Raw genomic sequence first — 19,907 nt, 5'->3', positions numbered from 1 at the left:
CGGAATAGAAGTTCCTGGTCCTGGGTGCAAGTCTTTCCAGCTGGGACAAGGCAGGTTGTACCTGCCTTTCTATTCTGGCGAGGTCCTTATTTCAGAAAAAAAAAATTGTGCCTGGCCCTGGGTGGGGCCCAGTTCTGTGTGTACCTGTTCCAGTCACGGTGTACCTGTTGAGTGTTCCTGATTCTCAATGTGAAAAGTACTTGCCTGGGTGTACCTGTCTTGATAACTATGGCTCTGCCTCCAACCGTATGTGAACCAAACTGTATACCCAGTTCACTCGATCGTCCCGGACGGTACCTTCTGCACACTTAGGTCTGAACGTAAGCGGATCTGTGCCTGTGTAGCCGTACACTCGGTCCGCCCGTGGCTGACTCGATGTGCGTACCTGGTTTAGCCTGGGCTTACCTCACGCCTGCGAGCCGTGCACTCCTGCCCTGACGATCTCCCCACCGCCAGGGCCCAGACGTTCAGGGTAAGGGGCTGCTGCCCGAGCCCCCTGCCCCCATTCCAGGCCGGGCCGGCGGCTCTGGGGCAGCGGGGGCGGGGCCGGAGGCCAGGACGGGGCGGGGCGGCGCGGCGCGGGGGCGGAGCAGGAAGGGGCGGTGGCCGCTCCGCCCCTCGCCGCCCGAGCCGGCTCTCGGCTCTCGCCTCCCCTGCCCGGCTTCCGCGTCACGGTCCCGGGCGCCACCTGCCCGCCCACTCGCCCCGTATAAAGTCGCCGGCGGCCTGGCCCCCGGGACTCGGCCCCATGGAGACGCCGCCGGCCGCGGCTGGCGCACGGCAGGGTGAGGCGCGCGCGGCTGGGAGGGGGAGCAGGCCTCCGGGGCGGGAGGAGGAGGAGGTGGGAAGGGCTCTAGCTGAGACCGACCGGAGCGGGAGGGAGGTGGGGCCAGTCCACTCCGGCCTTGCCGATCCCCGGGGCCTCCTCCAACTTTGCCCAAGTCGGAGGATCCTGGGAGACCGAGGTCCGGAGTGGGAATCGGGCGAGAGCGAGGTTCTGGGCCGGGACACCCTCCGCGTCACCGAGCCCGGAGGCCAACCAGAGTTTCCCAGCAACTTTTCTCGCTGGTGAGTCGCCCTGAAAACTTCCCCTCCCCCGGTCCGGGAGTCCGGCCACGGGCCCCGCGCCTCCCGGCCTGGGCTTCGAGCAGTGGGCAGGCGGACGCGAGGAGGCGATGGCTTCAACGGGGAAGCCCCCGCCACCCCCTTCCAGCGCACTTCCAACCCAGCGGGTTTCCATCTGAGAGCCCCGCCCCGCTTGCTATGGGGGCGCGGCCAGGTCCTCGGAGGCCTCCCACGATTTCTGGGTCCCCTGGGTTGGCGGGTCGGGGCGGGGGGGGGGGGGAGTTGTTGCTGGGGGTGGAGTGGGAGGAGGAGTAAGACTGCCCAAGTTCAAATCCTTGCGCCACCAACTAACAGCTGGATGACCTTGAGCAAGTTCTTAATGTCTGTAGCTGAACTTTCCTCCTTTATAAGATGGGAGTGATGCTGTCTAGCTGGGAAGGCTTTGTAGAGGATAATAGAGGTAACAGGCCAAGATGGCTTTGCATACTGCAGCTCATACTGTTGGATGGAGAGGGAGGGACAGGAGAGGGGGTGAGCAGGAAATCCAATCCCATCCCTAACCCTCGTGGTTGTCCTACAGGAGCTGTGAAAAGTGCCTTCCACCAATCTGAGCTGTGAGTGGCCAGTGAAGAGAGGCCCAGGCAGGAAGCCAGCCCCACCATGAGCCTGTGGGAACTTGAAGACCGCCGCAGCTGCCAGGGGACCCCCAGGCTGGCCCAGGAGCCCACGGCCGAGGAGGCAACGACTGCAGAACTGCAGATGAAGGTTGACTTCTTCCGGAAGCTGGGCTACTCATCTGCAGAGATCCATAGTGTCCTGCAGAAGCTGGGCGTCCAGGCAGACACCAACACAGTGCTGGGGGAGCTGGTGAAACATGGGTCAGTGGCCGAGCGGGAGCGCCAGGCATCACCAGACCCCTGCCCTCAGCTGCCTCTGGTCCCCCGGGGCGGGGGCACACCCAAGACTTCCACCGTGGAGACTTCTCCACCCGAGGAAGACAAGGAGGGCAGTGACCTGAGACCCGTGGTCATCGATGGGAGCAACGTGGCCATGAGGTACATGTCACTTCTGTGTCCAAGACTGTGGCCTCTGGCCGGGATTGGTGGCCATGTCTCTACACTTCTGGTAGAGAGGACTTCAGGAAGGAGTTTGGTCTCTTCTCCAGACTGATCTGGAGGAAGGGAAAGCCCTTTATGGAGGCCCTACTGTGTGCCAGGAGTCTCCCTTAATCCTTGTGGCTTCTTGGAAGTGGGTTTTAGGGCTGTTTGAGGGGATTCAAAGAGTTAATCTGGGACCCACTTCTCGTAAGTGCCGGAGCAGGGATTCGAACTCGGGTCCTTCTGACTCCAGAGCTGCCTTATGCTCTCCATGAGAGATCAGACTGTGGGCTCCAGCTTATTCACATAGGAGCCTTCCTCCTCTATGAGATAGGGCTCACCCACCCCTCAGGTGGTGCTTGTGAGGAATGAATGCTGGGAACCTGGAGAGAAGGGCTTGTTCGTCATTGGTAGTTGTTGTATCATTACTGTTATTCAGGGTCTGGGACTGCTGGGGCCTTGTTGTCTCAGACCTGGGCTCGCGTGGAAGCCGGCCCAGCTACTGAGGTCTTTGCAGCTGTGACCAAGAGTAACCTTGAGGATCTGGTGACATCAGGGGTGTGGGCGGGTAGCTTGATGCTTTGGCTCCAGGGGCTCGATGGCTTGGGTCACCTCTGCTTCTGCTGGAGCCGCCTGGGCTGGACTGGGCTCTCGGGGCCCCCCAGGGACCGGAGCTAGGCCTGGGCCCCAGTAACCATCTCCCCCGCCATGCAGGCTCTCCCGGGGGGGCTGGGGGTGCTGCCGCTGACTCCAGAGAACCCAGACCTCCCTTCCATTTAGGCCCTGCCCTCTGGCCTCACTTTCTCCCTGTCCTTTCAAGGCAGGCTGGTGAGTCAGGGTTGGGTGGTCAGTTCACAAGGAAAAGTTCCTGTGGGTGTGGATGGGGAGACCCCAGACATGGGTGTGGGGTGGGAAGGGCTCCTTTCCCCGCTTCCCTGAGGGCTCTCCCAAATGGGCTTCATGAGGCCTCTGCACCTCTGCCCACCCCCTGTCTGCCGCTCCCATACCTGGCCGAGCCCAGCTGTCTGGCTGGGGTCCCGTCCCAGCGCAGTAGATGTGCAGGTGGCCCTCCTACAGCCGCTTCTGGGTCAGCCATCCTATCTCTGAAGTGATTTGAGCCTAGGTGGAAACTGAGGCAAGCTGGCATCCACAGGCCTGCGGCAGCTGGTCACCCTACGTGCTTTGAGAGTTGGGGGGCCCCCTCTCAGGCTGCAGTAGCATTTGACTGGGTGAGGAGTTGGGATCCCTCAGCGACTCCCTCCTCTGGGGGGCGTGGGCCCGTGGGCTGAGCCCCGGGGGCAGCCATGTGCAGTGTGTGTTTGTATCCTGGCCGGAGGAGGAGGGGCCGTGCAGGAGGAGGGGCAGGTGGTGGAGGGGCTGGCCAGAGGCCGAGCCGCTCGGGGTTTTCTGAGCTGGGGCAGTAGCAAAAGGGGAATTCCAGCCTCTAGCTTCCTGTCTCAGCTGCTGCTGGGTTCCTACCCTCCTGCCCCCTCCCGCCCCAGGGCAGGCGGGCCAGCCCCTACCATATGCAAATCGTGGGGAAATTCACCCCTTGTTTCCTTCTAAGGGAATTTTTCTCCACTCGCTGGGCCCAGCCCAGGCTGATCTTTTCACCTGGGTAGCCTGCCTTGGCCCTGCCCTCAACCCAGGGCGGGAGTCTGGAGTCTCCAGCAGAAGCACTTCCAGTGTCTCGTTAGACTGAGGGGCCCTGACTTTCTGGGCCAGCAGGACTGCAGTGAGGTGAGAGGATGTCTGGTTTTCCTCTGCCAGCAGAGCTTCCTCCACAGCAGTGAGAAGGACTGAAGTTAGCTGCAGACAGGAGCTCCTGGCTTGGGAGGGCAGGATCTGGGCTTGACTCGAGGGACCACCACACGTGTTCGACTTCTGCCAAGAGTAAGGCTCTGGCCGCCTGCTTAAGGAATATTCTGGGGGCTGGGACGACTGACAGCAGACTTGTCCCCAGCTAAAGTTTCTGATTCCCAGAAGCAGTGCTCTGTCCCGGAAGCCCTAGTGGACGCTGAAGCCCCAGGGCTTGCGGGTACTGGCCTGGGAGGGGGCGTGTGCAGGTACACACGTGTGCACAGAAGGAGGCAGGTAGATGCATCTGTAGATTCAGACTGCGGACGTGAGACAGAGACCCAGGCCCAAGAGGATCACCCCGCCATGGTTCTGGGGAGACCGCAGAAGGCCCAGGGCAGGGGGAACCTGGGGAGACCGCAGAAGGCCCAGGCACAGACAGACCAGGGGCCTGAGCCATCCTGCCAGGTCAGGGAAGGCTTCTCCGAGGCAGTGACATCCCACCTGGGGTCCTGACAAAGGAGCAGGAGTCTGCCAGATGCGTGATTTTCCCTGTTCCCAGCCTGCCCCACCCACTGAACCCTTTTGTTCAAACTCAAGTTTGGGAGTTGATTGGGTTTTTTTCCTCTCCTAAAGAAACCTTAGCTCTCCTGTTAGGGATCAGAAGGCAGTCTGATGTGGTTCAGGTTCTACCTCTTACCAGTAGCCAGGGAGCTTTAGATGCGTCTCAGAGCCTTGTAAGGATGAAGCCAAGGAGGTATGCAATGCACCTGGGCTCTGGTAGGGGCTTGGTGCCCATCCATCCAGGCCTGCTGAGAGGGCTGTCACTTGTCTTTGGACGATGTGGGCATCAGCACCCATAGGGGTTAACAGCACAGCCTCTGGGGGTGCATCTCTATTTGACCATCGCTACTTGTGATGCTGGCGACTGGCTGCCCTCTGTGGACCAGTTTCCTCACCTGAATAAAAGGGCAAAGGTCCTCTCATGACAGTCCCCCTCCTCAGAGACTTACTGATGATTCAGTACGGAGCACGGAGATCAGGGCCTGGCTCACAGCTCTCAGTAAATGTTAACTTTTATTATAGCGGGCCAGTGGATGGCAGCGAGGAGGCCCCACCTGGCAGGGATGAGCTCTGCCTTGAGTTTGGACTTTGACTCATCTCCAATTTACAGAGACCTTCAGCCCTGGGCGCCCCAGCCTCACTCCTAGACAGCCCCTATGCCCGCCCCACCTCCCTTTCTATTTCTCTTGGGGCTCTAGCTATCGCCTGCCCACCCCCAACCCAAACCCACCCACAGGATGTGGTCGGCCATGGAGTTGCCTCTTTTGCGTAATGCTTATTCTGTTTTATTTGCCAAATATGAGTCTGAGTTGTTCACTGGAGGGGCAGGGGCTGTTGGGGAGGGAGGCCCAACTGGCCCCTTCCCATCCCCTCGCCTGGTCCTGGAGCCCTGCCGTGACACCCAGTATTACCTGCGAGGCCCCGTCCCCTCCTGGGAAGCCAGATGGAACCTCCACTTCGGTGGACTGTCTCTGGCCTCAGGCAGACAGGACTGTTGTCCACTGACAGGGGGCCCTCCTGAAGGAGACTGCGGACCCCCAGGCCCATTTTTCAGATAGAGAAACTGAGCCAGGGCAACCTCAGGGCTTGCTTCTGGATGCAGCCTTGTTTGGATGGGCTGAGGTCTGGTCCACAGCCCACGGCAGGGTAGGTGTCCCCTCTCTCAGCTCGGCTGCTGGCAGAGTCCCCAGAGTCTTCCAGACCCGTCTTTTCACCTCGGGTCACGCCCTCCTGGGAGGGGTGAGGCCATTCAGGCGTTCGATCTAGGGAATCGGGGCAGTCCGTGGGAGGAAAAGCAGTCTCCTTTCACTTTCACACTGAAGGGCCCCGTGGCGGCCTCCAGCCCCTAATTGAAGGTTGACTCGAGGCTCCCCCCTCACCCTCCTCAGTCCCCCAAGGCTCCCCCCTCACCCTCCTCAGTCCCACTCCCTGCGGTTGGAGCAGGCCTGAACTCTAATCCCACTTTAATCCAGAGCAATCTGGTTTCTCCTCCCCAGCCCCCACCCACAGCCCTGCCGAGCGGCGAGGGAGGGGTGGTGAGTCAGTCCGCCTGTGGACATCTGTGTCCCTGTGGTCCCAGCGCCTTTCCCCCACCCCCAGATGTGTCGTAAGCGGCCTGACCCTCCCCCACGTGGGGAGCAGGTGCTGCCAGATTCCTGGGCGTCTCCTCGCTGTCTGTCGGGAGATGGAACCTCAGGAAAAAAAAAAAAGCCCCAGGTCTGGCCATCGCAGCCTGTGTGGGAACCAGCAGGGAATACAGGTGCTGGACCCCCAGCCAGGGCGGGGGCTGGAGGGCAGCCTGCCCCCCTCCTGTGCAGATCTAGGAGACAGCAGGCTGACCCTGCCCTCCTCTCCCCGCCAGCCATGGGAACAAGGAGGTCTTCTCCTGCCGGGGGATCCTCCTGGCAGTGAACTGGTTCCTGGAGCGGGGCCACACAGACATCACCGTGTTCGTACCATCCTGGAGGAAGGAGCAGCCTCGGGCAGATGTGCCCATCACTGGTGAGTGGCATCTCGGACGGGGCGCGGTCTCACTGCCGCAGGAGCCGGTTCTCCTCCAGCGAGACCCTTTGGGTGTGAGCAATAGCTTCCAGGCCCCAAGCAGGAATCAGCATTTCTTTCCCCGGCTTTTGCTGTCTTCAGCATCCCTCCTCTGAACAGTGGTCCTTGGAGGTCACCCTGGGCAGCCTCTACTTCCGGGTAGCAGGCACCTCCCTCACCTAATGGTGGCAGGCTCTCGCCACATCCCCCGCGGCACAGGGGCAGGATGACATAGCGGCTAAGTCCCTGGGCTCTGTAATCCTGGCTCAGTCCCTTCTACCTAGGCCACTTGCCCCTCATCTGAGACACGGGATGGGGTGAGGGCTTGATAACTTTGCAGGGTGGGTGTCAGCCTCACAGCAGTTAATAGAAGTAAATGCTCAGCAGAGCGCCTGGCACATAGCGGATGCCAGCTGCTGGCACATAACGGATTCCGGCTGCTACCATTGCTCTTACACGAGCTCCCGACCTTTGTGGGGAGAGCCCAAGTTTGTTTCTCTGGACGTCTCGATCTGCGGGCAGGCTGGCTAGGGTCGCCCGTTCGAGGAAAAGAGGCCCCTTCTGGGTGGGTCCGTTTGTCCTGGCTGAGACACTCATCTGGCCTCAGCTCAAGCTGGAGCTCATTGCCAGATCCCCCCAGGACAGGCTGGGCGCGACCAGGCCTGACGTCCAGGGGAGAGAAGGAGGCAGCCCAGCCTTCACTGAGCACGACCCGCCAGCCTGTTCTCGGGGGTTCTTGGTCTCTGGGCAGGAAACAAGGCACCAGGCCCAGCAAGGTGTGGGGGTCCTTGGCCTCCACAGAGCCCCTTCCTGCTCCCGTGACCCTGGACTTGAGAGCCTGGCTACCAGGCGTCGGGGAGCCACGCAGGCTGGCCGCGAGTCCAGGCTGGGCCCTGACCCACGTGCACCCCTGCCGCCTCCCAGACCAGCACATCCTGCGGGACCTGGAGAAGAAGAAGATCCTGGTGTTCACGCCGTCGCGGCGGGTGGGCGGCAAGCGGGTGGTCTGTTACGACGACCGCTTCATTGTGAAGCTGGCCTTCGAGTCGGACGGCATCGTGGTCTCCAACGACACGTACCGGGACCTGCAGGGCGAGCGGCAGGAGTGGAAGCGCTTCATCGAGGAGCGGCTGCTCATGTACTCCTTCGTCAATGACAAGTAGGTCCCCGCCACTGCCGCTGCAGGAGGGGCTCAGGGGAGGGACCGGGCCGGGGCGGCTCTGTGGCTGAGCCGTGTGGCCTTGGGCCTGGGCAGCTCCAAGCGCGAGATGGACAGGACCCCACAGACCGGGCTGGGAGAGGGCAGGCCTTTCTCGTTTAGGGGCTGGGTCAGGAGCCTTTGGGACAGGATGTGGTCAGTGCTTCAAGATGGTCTCTCCAGTTCCCAGCCCCGAGGCTCTGACCAGAGGCCCGCGGATGCAGCCTTAGATCCAGACTTCAGGCCTCAGCGAGCTCCCAGCAGGAGAGTCACCCCGGACTGTGACCCTCTGGACTGGGACCTCCTCCCTGCCTCGGGACAGTCCCCCCCAGAGTCTGGGGGTATCCTGCTGGGTGGACACTGATTTTAGGAGCTGCCCCCTCTTTGTCCTAGTGAGGCTCCCTGTCCATCCCCTCCCCAGCACTGGGAAGTCCCCCATCACCTCTCCCCCATCCTCTGCAGGTTCATGCCCCCCGATGACCCCTTGGGCCGTCACGGGCCGAGCCTGGACAACTTCCTGCGTAAGAAGCCACTCACTGCGGAGCACAGGAAGCAGCCGTGTCCCTATGGTAAGAGCCTGGCCCCAGCCTCCCTGGCCATCCTCACAGCGTCCCCTGATCTTTCGCCCAAATCAGCCTGCACCCATGTTCTTTGTCTCAGGGACCCCTACCCCCACCCCATGTTTCTTGGACTGGCCCCTTCCGTCTCCCACCCCCTGGTTCTAGGTGAAGGTGAAAGTAAAGTCGCTCAGTCGTGTCCGACTCTTTGCAACCCCATGGACTGTAGCCCACCAGGAATAGTCCTTAGTCCATGGAATTTTCCAGGCAAGCGTACTGGTGTGGGTTGCCATTTCCTTCTCCAGGGTCTTCCCAACCCAGGGATCAAACCCAGGTCTCCCGCATTGCAGGCAGACGCTTTAACCTCTGAGCCACCAGGGAAGCCCTGGTTCTAGGTCCCCCCTGAATTCTCTCCCAGGGAGGAAATGCACCTACGGGATCAAGTGCCGATTCTTCCACCCCGAGCGACCAAGCCGGCCCCAGCGCTCCGTGGCTGACGAGCTCCGCGCCAACGCCCTGCTGCCACCCTCCAGGGCCACGAGCAAGGACAAAAGTGGCCGGCGGCCTTCACCCTCCTCTCAGCCCGGCTCTCTGCCAACAGAGCAGGAGCAGTGCAGCCCGGACGGGAAGAAGCTGGGGGCCCAGGCCTCCCCCGGAGCCCCCCGGGAGGGCCTGATGCAGACCTTCACCCCGACAGGCAGGAGCCTCCCACCTGGTGGGAGCGGCAGCGGCAGCTTTGGGCCCTCGGACTGGTTCTCGCAGACCCCGGACTCGCTCCCCTACACCTCCCAGGACTGCCTGGACTCGGGCATCGGCTCCCTGGAGAGCCAGATGTCAGAACTCTGGGGAGTTCGAGGAGGGGGCCCTGGCGAGCCGGGCCCGCCTCGGGGCCCTTATGCCGGCTACCGCACCTATGGGGCAGAGCTCCCCGCCACCCCGGCCTTCTCGGCCTTCAGCCGGGCCCTGGGTGCCGGCCACTTCAGCGTCCCCGCTGACTACGCGCCCCCGCCGGCCGCCTTTCCACCTCGGGAATACTGGTCTGAGCCATACCAGCTGCCCCCACCCACCCCAGGCCTGCAGGAGCCCCGGGCGCCGGGCCCAGGGGCTGATAGGGGCCCCTGGGGCGGGGCAGGCAGGCTGGCGAAGGAGCGAGCCAGTGTGTACACTAAGCTGTGTGGAGTCTTCCCCCCACACCTGGTGGAGGCCGTGATGGCGCGCTTCCCGCAGCTCCTGGACCCCCAGCAGCTGGCTGCCGAGATCCTCTCCTACAAGTCCCAGCACCTCAGTGAATAAAGCCGGCCCGGCCGCCCTGGGGACAGCACCTCTGAGAGCTGCCAGGCTGGGCCTGGGCCCTTGAGCAGCCCGGCCCCGAGGCCCACTGCAAGAGGCCGGACAGAGGGAGGACTCGAGTAGGGAAGGGAACCCCAAACCAAAGATCCTGTAGGATTGCTTCTGGCCCTTCTGGCCGCCCCTGCCCGAGGGGTCAGGAGCGATCAGCCTGTTGATGCACATTGTATCTGTAGTTTCAGGAGACGCTGCCAGTAACGGCTGTCAGTCCGTGGCTGAGGCCCAAACCCTCCTTTCTCTCAGAGGGCGGGGAGGGAGGCAGGGGGGAGCAGAGGCCTGGGCTGGGGGCCCTGTGCACGCCACCCCCACCTCCGCCCCGCCCCTGGGACGCCGGCCTTGGCTGGCTCGTTGGGCACCGTGTGCCCGCCCTCCGTGGGCTCTCCTCTTAAGCCAATGAGGCCTCATCCGCGCTCACTGTGCGGTACGCGGCTTCATGTTAGTAAGCAAGATGCTTCTTAATAACCCACCTCCGTCCCACTCTGTGCGCCTGACCCCGTGCCTGCAGGGGTCCAGGGCAGTCTGTCCCACCCTCTCCGCCCCCACTTCCTCTGTATTCAGAGCCGTCTCACCCTTCCCCAAGGTGGGTGGACATGTATACGTTTGTGTACAGGTATAAACGTTAAATATTTTACACGGAAAGCCCTTGCCTCTCTTCACACTTCAATAAAGTACAATGTGAGCGCTCTAAGAGGTGATGGTCTTTGTTGCTTGGGGGTGGAGCTGGCTTCTGGGTGATGGAAGGTCAGCAGGTGGGCACCCTGGGTCTGCCTCCACACCTGCTCTCTGACCCTTCTCAGAAGGAAGTTTGCCGAGTTCCACAAAAAGCGCTCCGTCCTTTGGGGCAGAAGCATCCTTCCCGAGGCTTGTGTCAGGCCCTGGGAGGAGGTGGCTGTGGACTCATGGGCAGGGAGTCAGAAAGCAGCAGCGTAGATCTTGGAGTCCTGAGGCTGCAGTGTGGGGGGGCAGGGGTGCTACTGGGGGGACTGGGGGGTGGACCAGGCTGTCCCCTTTCTTCTGCCCTGCGACCAGGCCGAGCGTTCGGAGAGCTTGGGGAGTGGCTGTGAGGCTCAGCTCTGCCCCATCCTCCCAGATGTTGCCCTGCTCCAGGCAAGGAGCCGAGTAGGAGGCCCTGGGGCAGAACCGTCCTGAAGAGGCCCTGCCAGGGTAACCACCAAGCAGGAGGTTAGGGGTCCTGGCCCCAAACCCAAGAATAGGCTCTGCCACCACGCATGTCCCCTGGGGCAGTGACTACTTCTCGCTGGGTCTCAGTTTCCACATCTATGAAGTGGGGATGATGATATACTTACCTTACAGGGTTGTGCCTTACAGAGAGGACATGAGGTCATTCATGTTGGATGCTCATTAAAGGGCCCCATGTTGTGTTCACCTCCCCCATCGTCTCAACCTTCCCATCTGCCCCTGGAAGGGAAGAGGCCAGGCAGGATTTTGTTCTGCATTTTTCGGGTTTGGGGTTTTTGTTTGTTTGTTTTTCCAGATAAATGAGGTATAGGGGCTTCCCTGGAGGTCCGGTGGCTAAGACTCCACACTCCCAAGTGCAGGTGGCCCAGGTTCTATCCCTGGCCGGGGAACTAGATCCCACACGCCACAGCTAAGAGCTCACGCGCCACAGCTATAGATCCCACATGCCAAAATGAAGATCGAAGATCAAGCATGCCGCAACTAAGACCCGGCACAGCCAAATAAACAAAACGTGTTTTAAAAAGGAGGTATAAATGTTAAATACTGTAAGTGAAAAACTAGACTTGTCAGATGAGCCCTAAACACCATCAGCAATGGCAAAAATAGTTCTAATAATTATATCTTCAAGCATCTCACTAATTTGCGCTTCCTCTTTGTGAAACTTTCTTTTTTTCGGAGAAGATTATTCATTTTGGCTGTGCTGGGCCTTCGTGCTGCGTACAGGCTTTGTCTAGTTGCAGCGAGCGGGGGGTACTCTTTGTTGCCAGGCACAAGCTTCTGGTTGCAGTGACTTCTCTAGGCGCATAGGCTTCAGTAGTCGCAGCGCCGTGGACTCAGTATTTGTGGCTCACAGATGCAGTTGCTCCTTGGCGCGTGGGATCTTCCTGGACCAGGGATCAAACCCATGTCCCGTTGCTTTGGCAGGCTTAATCACTGGACCACCAGGGAAGCCCTGTGAAGCTTTTATACTACTTTTTTCTTTCCTTCCCTAGAAATAGGTTTCCCACAGAACAACCATGGCGCCTGTGGTAGGAAAGGCGACGCTGGCCATCTCTCTGCTTGTTAGCCCTCCCACCCCACCCTGTTGTCCTTGGCTGAACACCCTGTAGAAGCCTGCACTTGAGGCAAGAAGCCAGGCGTGACATGGGAGTGACTTCAGCAAGCAAGACTTCCAAGTCCCCACACAGTGCTCATCCAGGTAGGTGCCCTGGGCCTGTGACGTCCGGCCACCTCGGGAGGCTGTATCTGCAACCAAGAAAGGTTGTTGCCTTACTTATAAAATAGCTTTACCAGTCAAGAACTGTATTCCAGATTAAAGGCCCTTTACGGGCCTTCATGTTTATAGACGGGAAGCTAAAATACCAGACTGTCCAGTTCATTATCAGCCACTGACAAAGCTGACTTGCCCAAGGTCCCATGGAGGAAGACAAACTGGGCAGGGCCTCAGCTTGGGCTCCCTGGTCCCACAAACCTGAGGGAGGCAGGATGCTCCAGACACTAGTCCTCAGTGACTCCAGGCCCCTGAGAGGGACGGAGGTGATGGGGGTGCCCGCAGCCCTGTGCCTCACAGCCACACAGGTTTGCATCTGCCTGTGCTGGGCTTAGTCGCTCAGTCGTGTCCAACTCTTTACGACCCCATGGACTTTATGTAGCCCACCAGGCTCCTCTGTCCATGGGGCTTCTCTGAGCAAGAATGCTAGAGTGGGTTGCCATGCCCTCCTCCAGGGGATCTTCCCAACTCAGGGATCGAACCCAGGTCTCCTGTATTGCAGGTGGATTCTTGACTGTCTGAGCCACTGGGGAAGCTCAAGTAGACAGCCTATCCTTCCTCCAGGGGATCTTCCCAACCCGGGAATCAAACCGGGGTCTCCTGCATTGCAGGCAGATTCTTTACCAGCTGAGCTACCAGGAAAGCCCTTACACCTACATGGTAACCTCTAACACGAGAGCTGACCTGACACCCTCCCTGCCCAGCAGCTCCACCCATGCAGCCCCCTGACCCCGCTGCATACCACAGGGCGGGGTGGGGGTGTGAAGGCCCTGAGCCCCAAGGGAGGCCTGGAAGGAGAAGTAGGGTGCCTTCACCCCTCCACCCGTCCCAGCAGCCTGCATCCATAGACTCGAAGGCTCCCAGTTCAGCATAGAGCTGAACTCTGGTCTTTCACTGCTTCTGCTCTGTAAGGAGCGGGCAGGCAGCAGGTCTCATAGGCAGGCAGGTGGGCAGGGGTGGCAGGTCTGGGTGCTGGTGGACTGTCTAGGGGCCGTATCTGGGGAAGCAGGTCTCACAGGCAGGCGGGCAGGGCTGGCAGGTCTGGGTGCTGGTGGACTGTTTAGGGGCCGTGTCTGGGGAAGCAGATCTCACAGGCAGGCAGGCAGTGGGCAGGGGGCGGCAGGCCTGGGTGGTAGTGGACTGTCTAGGGGCCATATCTGGGGAAACTGGTCTCACAGGCAGGTGGGCAGGGGCAGCAGGTCTGGGTGGTGGTGGACTGTCTAGGGGCCGTGTCTGGGGAAGCTGGACTCACAGGCAGGTGGGCAGGGCTGGCAGGTCTGGGTGCTGGTGGACTGTCTAGGGGCCGTGTCTGGGGAAGCAGATCTCACAGGCAGGCAGGCAGTGGGCAGGGGGCGGCAGGCCTGGGTGGTAGTGGACTGTCTAGGGGCCATATCTGGGGAAGCTGGTCTCACAGGCAGGTGGGCAGGGGCGGCAGGTCTGGGTGGTGGTGGACTGTCTAGCCGCCGTGTCTGGGGAAGCTGGTCTCACAGGCAGGTGGGCAGGGGCGGCAGGTCTGGGTGCTGGTGGACTGTCAGGGGCCGTATCTGGGGAAGCAGGTCTCACAGGCAGGCAGGCAGTGGGCAGGGGCGGCAGATCTGGGTGGTGGTGGACTGTCTAGGGGCCGTGTCTGAGGAAGCAGATCTCACAGGCAGGCGGGCAGGACTGGCAGGTCTGGGTGCTGGTGGACTGGCTAGGGGCCGTATCTGGGGAAGCAGGTCTCACAGGCAGGCAGGTGGGCAGGGGCGGCAGGCCTGGGTGGTAGTGGACTGTCTAGGGGCCATATCTGGGGAAGCTGGTCTCACAGGCAGGTGGGCAGGGGCGGCAGGTCTGGGTGGTGGTGGACTGTCTAGGGGCCGTGTCTGGGGAAGCAGGTCTCACAGGCAGGCAGGTGGGCAGGGGCGGCAGGTCTGGGTGGTGGTGGACTGTCTAGGGGCCATATCTGGGGAAGCAGGTCTCACAGGCAGGCAGGCAGTGGGCAGGGGCGGCAGGCCTGGGTGGTAGTGGACTGTCTAGGGGCCATATCTGGGGAAGCTGGTCTCACAGGCAGGTGGGCAGGGGCGGCAGGTCTGGGTGGTGGTGGACTGTCTAGGGGCCGTGTCTGGGGAAGCAGGTCTCACAGGCAGGCGGGCAGGGCTGGCAGGTCTGGGTGCTGGTGGACTGTCTAGGGGCCGTGTCTGGGGAAGCAGATCTCACAGGCAGGCAGGTGGGCAGGGGCGGCAGGTCTGGGTGGTGGTGGACTGTCTAGGGGCCGTGTCTGGGGAAGCAGATCTCACAGGCAGGCGGGCAGGGCTGGCAGGTCTGGGTGCTGGTGGACTGTTTAGGGGCCGTGTCTGGGGAAGCAGCTCTCACAGGCAGGCAGGCAGTGGGCAGGGGGCGGCAGGCCTGGGTGGTGGTGGACTGTCGAGGGGCCATATCTGGGGAAACTGGTCTCACAGGCAGGTGGGCAGGGGCAGCAGGTCTGGGTGGTGGTGGACTGTCTAGGGGCCGTGTCTGGGGAAGCTGGACTCACAGGCAGGTGGGCAGGGCTGGCAGGTCTGGGTGCTGGTGGACTGTCTAGGGGCCGTGTCTGGGGAAGCAGATCTCACAGGCAGGCAGGCAGTGGGCAGGGGGCGGCAGGCCTGGGTGGTAGTGGACTGTCTAGGGGCCATATCTGGGGAAGCTGGTCTCACAGGCAGGTGGGCAGGGGCGGCAGGTCTGGGTGGTGGTGGACTGTCTAGCCGCCGTGTCTGGGGAAGCTGGTCTCACAGGCAGGTGGGCAGGGGCGGCAGGTCTGGGTGCTGGTGGACTGTCAGGGGCCGTATCTGGGGAAGCAGGTCTCACAGGCAGGCAGGCAGTGGGCAGGGGCGGCAGATCTGGGTGGTGGTGGACTGTCTAGGGGCCGTGTCTGGGGAAGCAGATCTCACAGGCAGGCGGGCAGGGCTGGCAGGTCTGGGTGCTGGTGGACTGGCTAGGGGCCGTATCTGGGGAAGCAGGTCTCACAGGCAGGCAGGTGGGCAGGGGCGGCAGGTCTGGGTGCTGGTGGACTGTCTAGGGGCCATGTCTGGGGAAGCAGGTCTCACAGGCAGGCAGGCAGTGGGCAGGGGCGGCAGGCCTGGGTGGTAGTGGACTGTCTAGGGGCCATATCTGGGGAAGCTGGTCTCACAGGCAGGTGGGCAGGGGCGGCAGGTCTGGGTGCTGGTGGACTGTCTAGCGGCCGTGTCTGGGGAAGCTGGTCTCACAGGGAGGTGGGCAGGGGCGGCAGGTCTGGGTGCTGGTGGACTGTCTAGGGGCCATGTCTGGGGAAGCAGGTCTCACAGGCAGGCAGGCAGTGGGCAGGGGCGGCAGGCCTGGGTGGTGGTGGACTGTCTAGGGGCCATATCTGGGGAAGCTGGTCTCACAGGCAGGTGGGCAGGGGCGGCAGGTCTGGGTGGTGGTGGACTGTCTAGGGGCCGTGTCTGGGGAAGCTGGTCTCACAGGCAGGTGGGCAGGGGCGGCAGGTCTGGGTGGTGGTGGACTGTCTAGGGGCCGTGTCTGGGGAAGCAGGTCTCACAGGCAGGGGGCAGGGGGCAGGGGCAGGAGGTCTGGGTGCTAGTAGACTGTCTAGGAGCCGTATCTGGGGAAGCAGGTCTCACAGGCAGGCGGGCAGTGGGCAGGGGCGGCAGGTCTGGGTGCTGGTGGGCCGCCTAGGGGCCGTGTCTGGGGAAGTAGGTCTCACAGGCAGGCGGGCAGTGGGCAGGGCTGGCAGGTCTGGGTGCTGGTGGGCCGCCTAGGGGCCATGCCTGGCCTTGCTGTCTCTCTGGCAGGCACAGACAAGGGCAGCAGAGCCCAAACAGCCAGTGCCAGCTGGGGCCGGGCTCTTGGAGGACTGAGTCAGTTCAGTGCCCTGTCATCTGTACTTTCCCGGCAGCCTCGACCTGGCTGGGGCCATCCGAGGTTCGGAGCCTCCCCTCCAGGCCTCTTTCTCAATCTGGCTTCCAGGCAGAGCTGCTTAGAGGCTGCCAGACCCAATGCCCAGCATGTTTCTTTCCCACGAGTTGGGTTTTTAACTGTGACGTTCTCCCCACCAACTCCCGCCCCACCCGCTGAAACATCTTTGTTCACAAGGCTTCAGCGTCCCCTCCCATGACAGGGACGTGATGGTCCCTGCTTCTCCCTAGAATTGGCAAGAGGACACCTCAGTCTGTGTGGTAGTAGCTCAGAATAAAGCAGCCCTGGGTCCAGGTCCCCGCCACTGGCTCTATGGCTCTGGCCACCGCACTCACCTCTCTCACAGCCTGGCTTTCTTGAGCCACACACTACTTGGTTGTGAAGTGTGAAAGAAAGACAAAGATCATATGATGTCACTTGCATGCGGAATCTAAAAAAGGGTACAAACGAACTTATTTAGAAAACAGAAGTTTGAGTCACAGATGTAGACAACAAGCTTAATGGTTAGCCAGGGGGAAAGGGGTGGTAGGGAGGGGTAAATTGGGAGGCTGGGCGTGACATACACACTATTATATATAAAATAAGTAACTATTAAGGACCTGCCGTATAGCACAGGCAACACTGCTCAATACTCTGGATGATCTGGATGGGAAGAGAATCTAAAAAAGAGCGGGTGTATATATATGTATAACCGAATCATTTTGCTATATACCTGAAACCAACACATTGTAAATCAACTATACTCCAATAAAAAATTTAAAAAATAAACACTTGGGGGAAAAAGGTGTGAAGTGGAGGGCAGGAGGGCCAGAACGTGACCCTGAGACAGGAGCTCGAGTCACTGAGGTGCTTCGGGCACTGCCCAGCCTCCTCTTTCCTGCTTTTGTTTTCCTGGTTCCAGAGACTGAGAAGCCAATGGGGAAAACAGAGCATATGCAAATCCCTGCATTGGGAAATGATCCTGGGGCACTCACGGAGGACGGCCTCCTGCCAGCCCTTCCCGGAACCCTGCAGGCCCCCCCACCCCACCCACCCCACCCTGGGCTCTCACCAGCTGGGGCCTGACCCTGAGTCTTCTTGCAAGTTCTGTCCCGCGCACGGGTTAACCACACTCCGGGAGCGCAGACGACTACGGAAACCTCGGCCACCCCCTGGCAGAGAACTGGATGAAATTCCCTGCCTGGATGTCCCTGCCCACTCTTGTCCCCATCCCACGGAGCCCGCCTGAGGGACTCCAGCAGTCCCTAAAGATCTGGGGACCTAAACTAGGTACATCTCCCGTCCCCAACCCCCAGGGCTGCTAAGAGCCCCAAACAACACTGGTCTCCTGCAGGGTGGCGTGGGCAGTGGCTGGGAGAGGTCACCAGTCACCATCGCAGCTGCCACGCCCTCCCCGTTCCCACCAGTGATGTTCTGTGCCCTCCCTTCTCCCCTCAAGTCTCCTGGGAAAGCGAGAGAGTGTCTCCCCTGCCCTTCAGAAGAGCAAGCCCCTTGCCTGCCCTGAAGGAGGTGCTGGGTGGATCTCTATCTCAGAGAGAGAGAGAGCAAGTCGCAGAAAAACTGGGATTCAGTAAGTCACGAATCTAGAGTTGGGGGGAGGGGGAGGGCCACCAGCCCAAGCCCTGGACCCAGCTGGTCACCGGGGCCCCACCCCTCAAGAAAGTGGTCCTGGGGTCCTAGCATTTTTGCCGCAGGGATCCTCAAACCTCTGGTTTATTTATTAATTTATTTTTCCCTAGACCATATACACAGTAGAGTGGGTAAAGGGTGGTGAGTAAGAGCCTGTTCTGGGGACCTCCTATTTCATGGAAGGGTGTGGGAGATTTGGCTAAAAAGGGACAGGAAGTGGAGCCCTACAATTAAGGAAACTGGAGCCCTGCCAGGCCACGGTATGTAAATCCTTCCGGCTAGTTCCTGGAGGGGGAGGAGGGCCCGGGCTCATTCTCCGGTGCGGCCTCAAAGCCCAGCTCAAGGTCGCCGCTGGTGATCTTAAACGGCCCACTCATTTAAGAAACGGCTGTAAAACGTGGGGGTGGGGGGGAAGAATTGGGCAACCCACCCACCACACAGAGTTAGGCTTGTTGCTGGGAGGCAGGTCACTGGGAAGGTCCAAAGGCTCCTATCCTGGCTCTTCTCCAGGGAAGAGCCTAGCGAAGGCCAGGGGCGCTGGGGTGCTCTGCCTGCCACCTGCTGGCTCCTCCCGGTATGACAGTCTGGGAAGCAAGGGGCCCCCGACTAGAGAAAGCCCGCAGGCAGCAACAAAGACCCAGCACAGCGAAAAATAAATGAGTTGTTTAATTTTTAAGAGTATGCTACCACTTCTGTTATATGTGTGAATGTTGCTCATATAAGTACAAGTTTCTTCTGGAAGGACAACTGGGAGCCGAGAGCAGGTGGACCAACTTTCCATTGACTTTAGTACCATTTGAATACATGTCATTTGAATGTATTATTCAAGTTAGATAGTTTAAAGTATCCTTGGGTAGGACCTTCCCTGGTGGCTCAGATGGTAAAGAATCCGCCTGCAAGGCGGGAGACATGGGTTCAATCCCTGGGTTGGGAAGATCCCCGGAGGCGGGCATGGCAACCCATTCCAGTATTCTTGCCTGGAGAACCCCCACGGACAGAGGAGCCTGGCGGGCTACTGTCCCTGGCATCAGAGTCAGACATGACTGAGTGACTGAGCACACCCTTGGGCAGAGAAATAAGTTATGGGGGTGGGGATGGGAGTCTGAGGAGAGCCGTACTGGCCAGGGGTCTCTTTTTTTTCTTCTTCCTGTAACTGCGAAGCTTATTAGATCTTAGTTCCCCAATCAGGGATTGAACCCAGGTCCACAGCAATGAAAGCTCAAAGTCTTAACTGCTGGACCTCCAGGGAATTCCCAGCTATTGTTTATTTTTGTGCATGATCAGTGAAAACTTGGTGCACACTTACCCCCAACACATGTATGTTATTAAACCATGATAACTGCCATTTTGGAAGATCAACATGGTTGATTGCTTGTGGTTCAACCCTAATACTTACTTATAAATTCTCTTACAAGTACTAATAAATGAATATTTCTGTATATTCTATAACACAAAGTGAAGAGCTAAATAAGACTGAGCCTGAAAGGCAACATAAACCAAAGGCTCCCATGTTCTTCCCAGCCCCCACCACCCTCCTTAGGGACCACCACCCTTTGAAGTGGGGATCAGAATCAACTTTGTTACAGCCCATCTCAGTGGGAGAAAATAGTTACTCCACAGATGGGAAAATTGTTTCAAATTACGGAGCTTGCCACTTAATAAACTGCAGGCTTGATAACATTAATTTAGATTAACACAGGAATAAGGACCCCAACCCCTTCTTCTTATCTCTGCGTCTCTAATGCACATGGCCCTCGCAGGCACTGAACAGGAGCCCAGCCTGGGAAAAGTAAATGTGTACAAAGTACAGTCCAACTCCCTCTCCACACCATGGCCAAACCAGGCAGCACCCTGAGTCAGGCTTCCAACGTGAGGCCTTAGTTTTTATTTCTGTAATTATCCACGCTGGGTCTTAGCTGCAGCATGCAGGGTCTTTGGTTGTGGCATGTGGGATCTAGTTCCCTGACCAGGGATTGAACCCGGGCCCCCTGCATTGGGAGCTCGGAGTGTTAGCCACTGGACCACCAGGAAAGTCCCCCTGACGTGAGTTTTTAAGTGTAATGATGCCTCAGTAATTTGGAGTAAGGCTAAGGGGCAGAGGAGTCAGAATAAAAGCAAAAACTAAGTCACAGTGTTTCAAAACAGCATACTTAACTGCTCTCAAGCTTAGGCCCTGTAATCCGGGTTTCAGTTCCCTTACTTACCACATAGCTCAAGATGTCAACTTTGCCCTTCTT

General features: G+C 59.8%; 1 protein-coding gene and 1 long non-coding RNA gene across 3 annotated transcripts; one reads left to right on the top strand and one right to left on the bottom strand.

The window, feature by feature from the left end:
- Positions 1–626: 626 nt before the first annotated feature.
- Positions 627–10,353, top strand: ZC3H12A (zinc finger CCCH-type containing 12A). 2 transcript variants are annotated; one of them, XM_043877840.1, is made up of 6 exons: positions 627–785; positions 1,646–2,120; positions 6,385–6,524; positions 7,488–7,722; positions 8,224–8,330; positions 8,737–10,353. In XM_043877840.1, the coding sequence occupies exons 2-6, from the start codon at positions 1,726–1,728 to the stop codon at positions 9,609–9,611; spliced, it is 1,752 nt and encodes a 583-aa protein (XP_043733775.1). In that variant the 5' UTR covers positions 627–785; positions 1,646–1,725; the 3' UTR covers positions 9,612–10,353. The 2 variants fall into 2 exon arrangements, with proteins under 2 accessions (XP_043733775.1, XP_043733776.1); XM_043877841.1 differs by lacking the exon at positions 627–785 and adding an exon at positions 822–1,068.
- Positions 10,354–11,926: 1,573 nt separating this feature from the next.
- LOC122677651 lies at positions 11,927–18,238 on the bottom strand. The gene is made up of 3 exons (XR_006335879.1): positions 17,093–18,238; positions 16,377–16,471; positions 11,927–12,110 (listed from the first exon to the last, which is right to left on the bottom strand). It is a non-coding gene; the product is annotated as an uncharacterized LOC122677651 (long non-coding RNA).
- Positions 18,239–19,907: the final 1,669 nt, after the last annotated feature.

Source organism: Cervus elaphus, chromosome 20 (genome assembly GCF_910594005.1).
Source record: "Cervus elaphus chromosome 20, mCerEla1.1, whole genome shotgun sequence".
NCBI classification, from domain to species: domain Eukaryota; kingdom Metazoa; phylum Chordata; class Mammalia; order Artiodactyla; family Cervidae; genus Cervus; species Cervus elaphus.
This window is presented reverse-complemented; position numbering and strand designations above follow the sequence as displayed.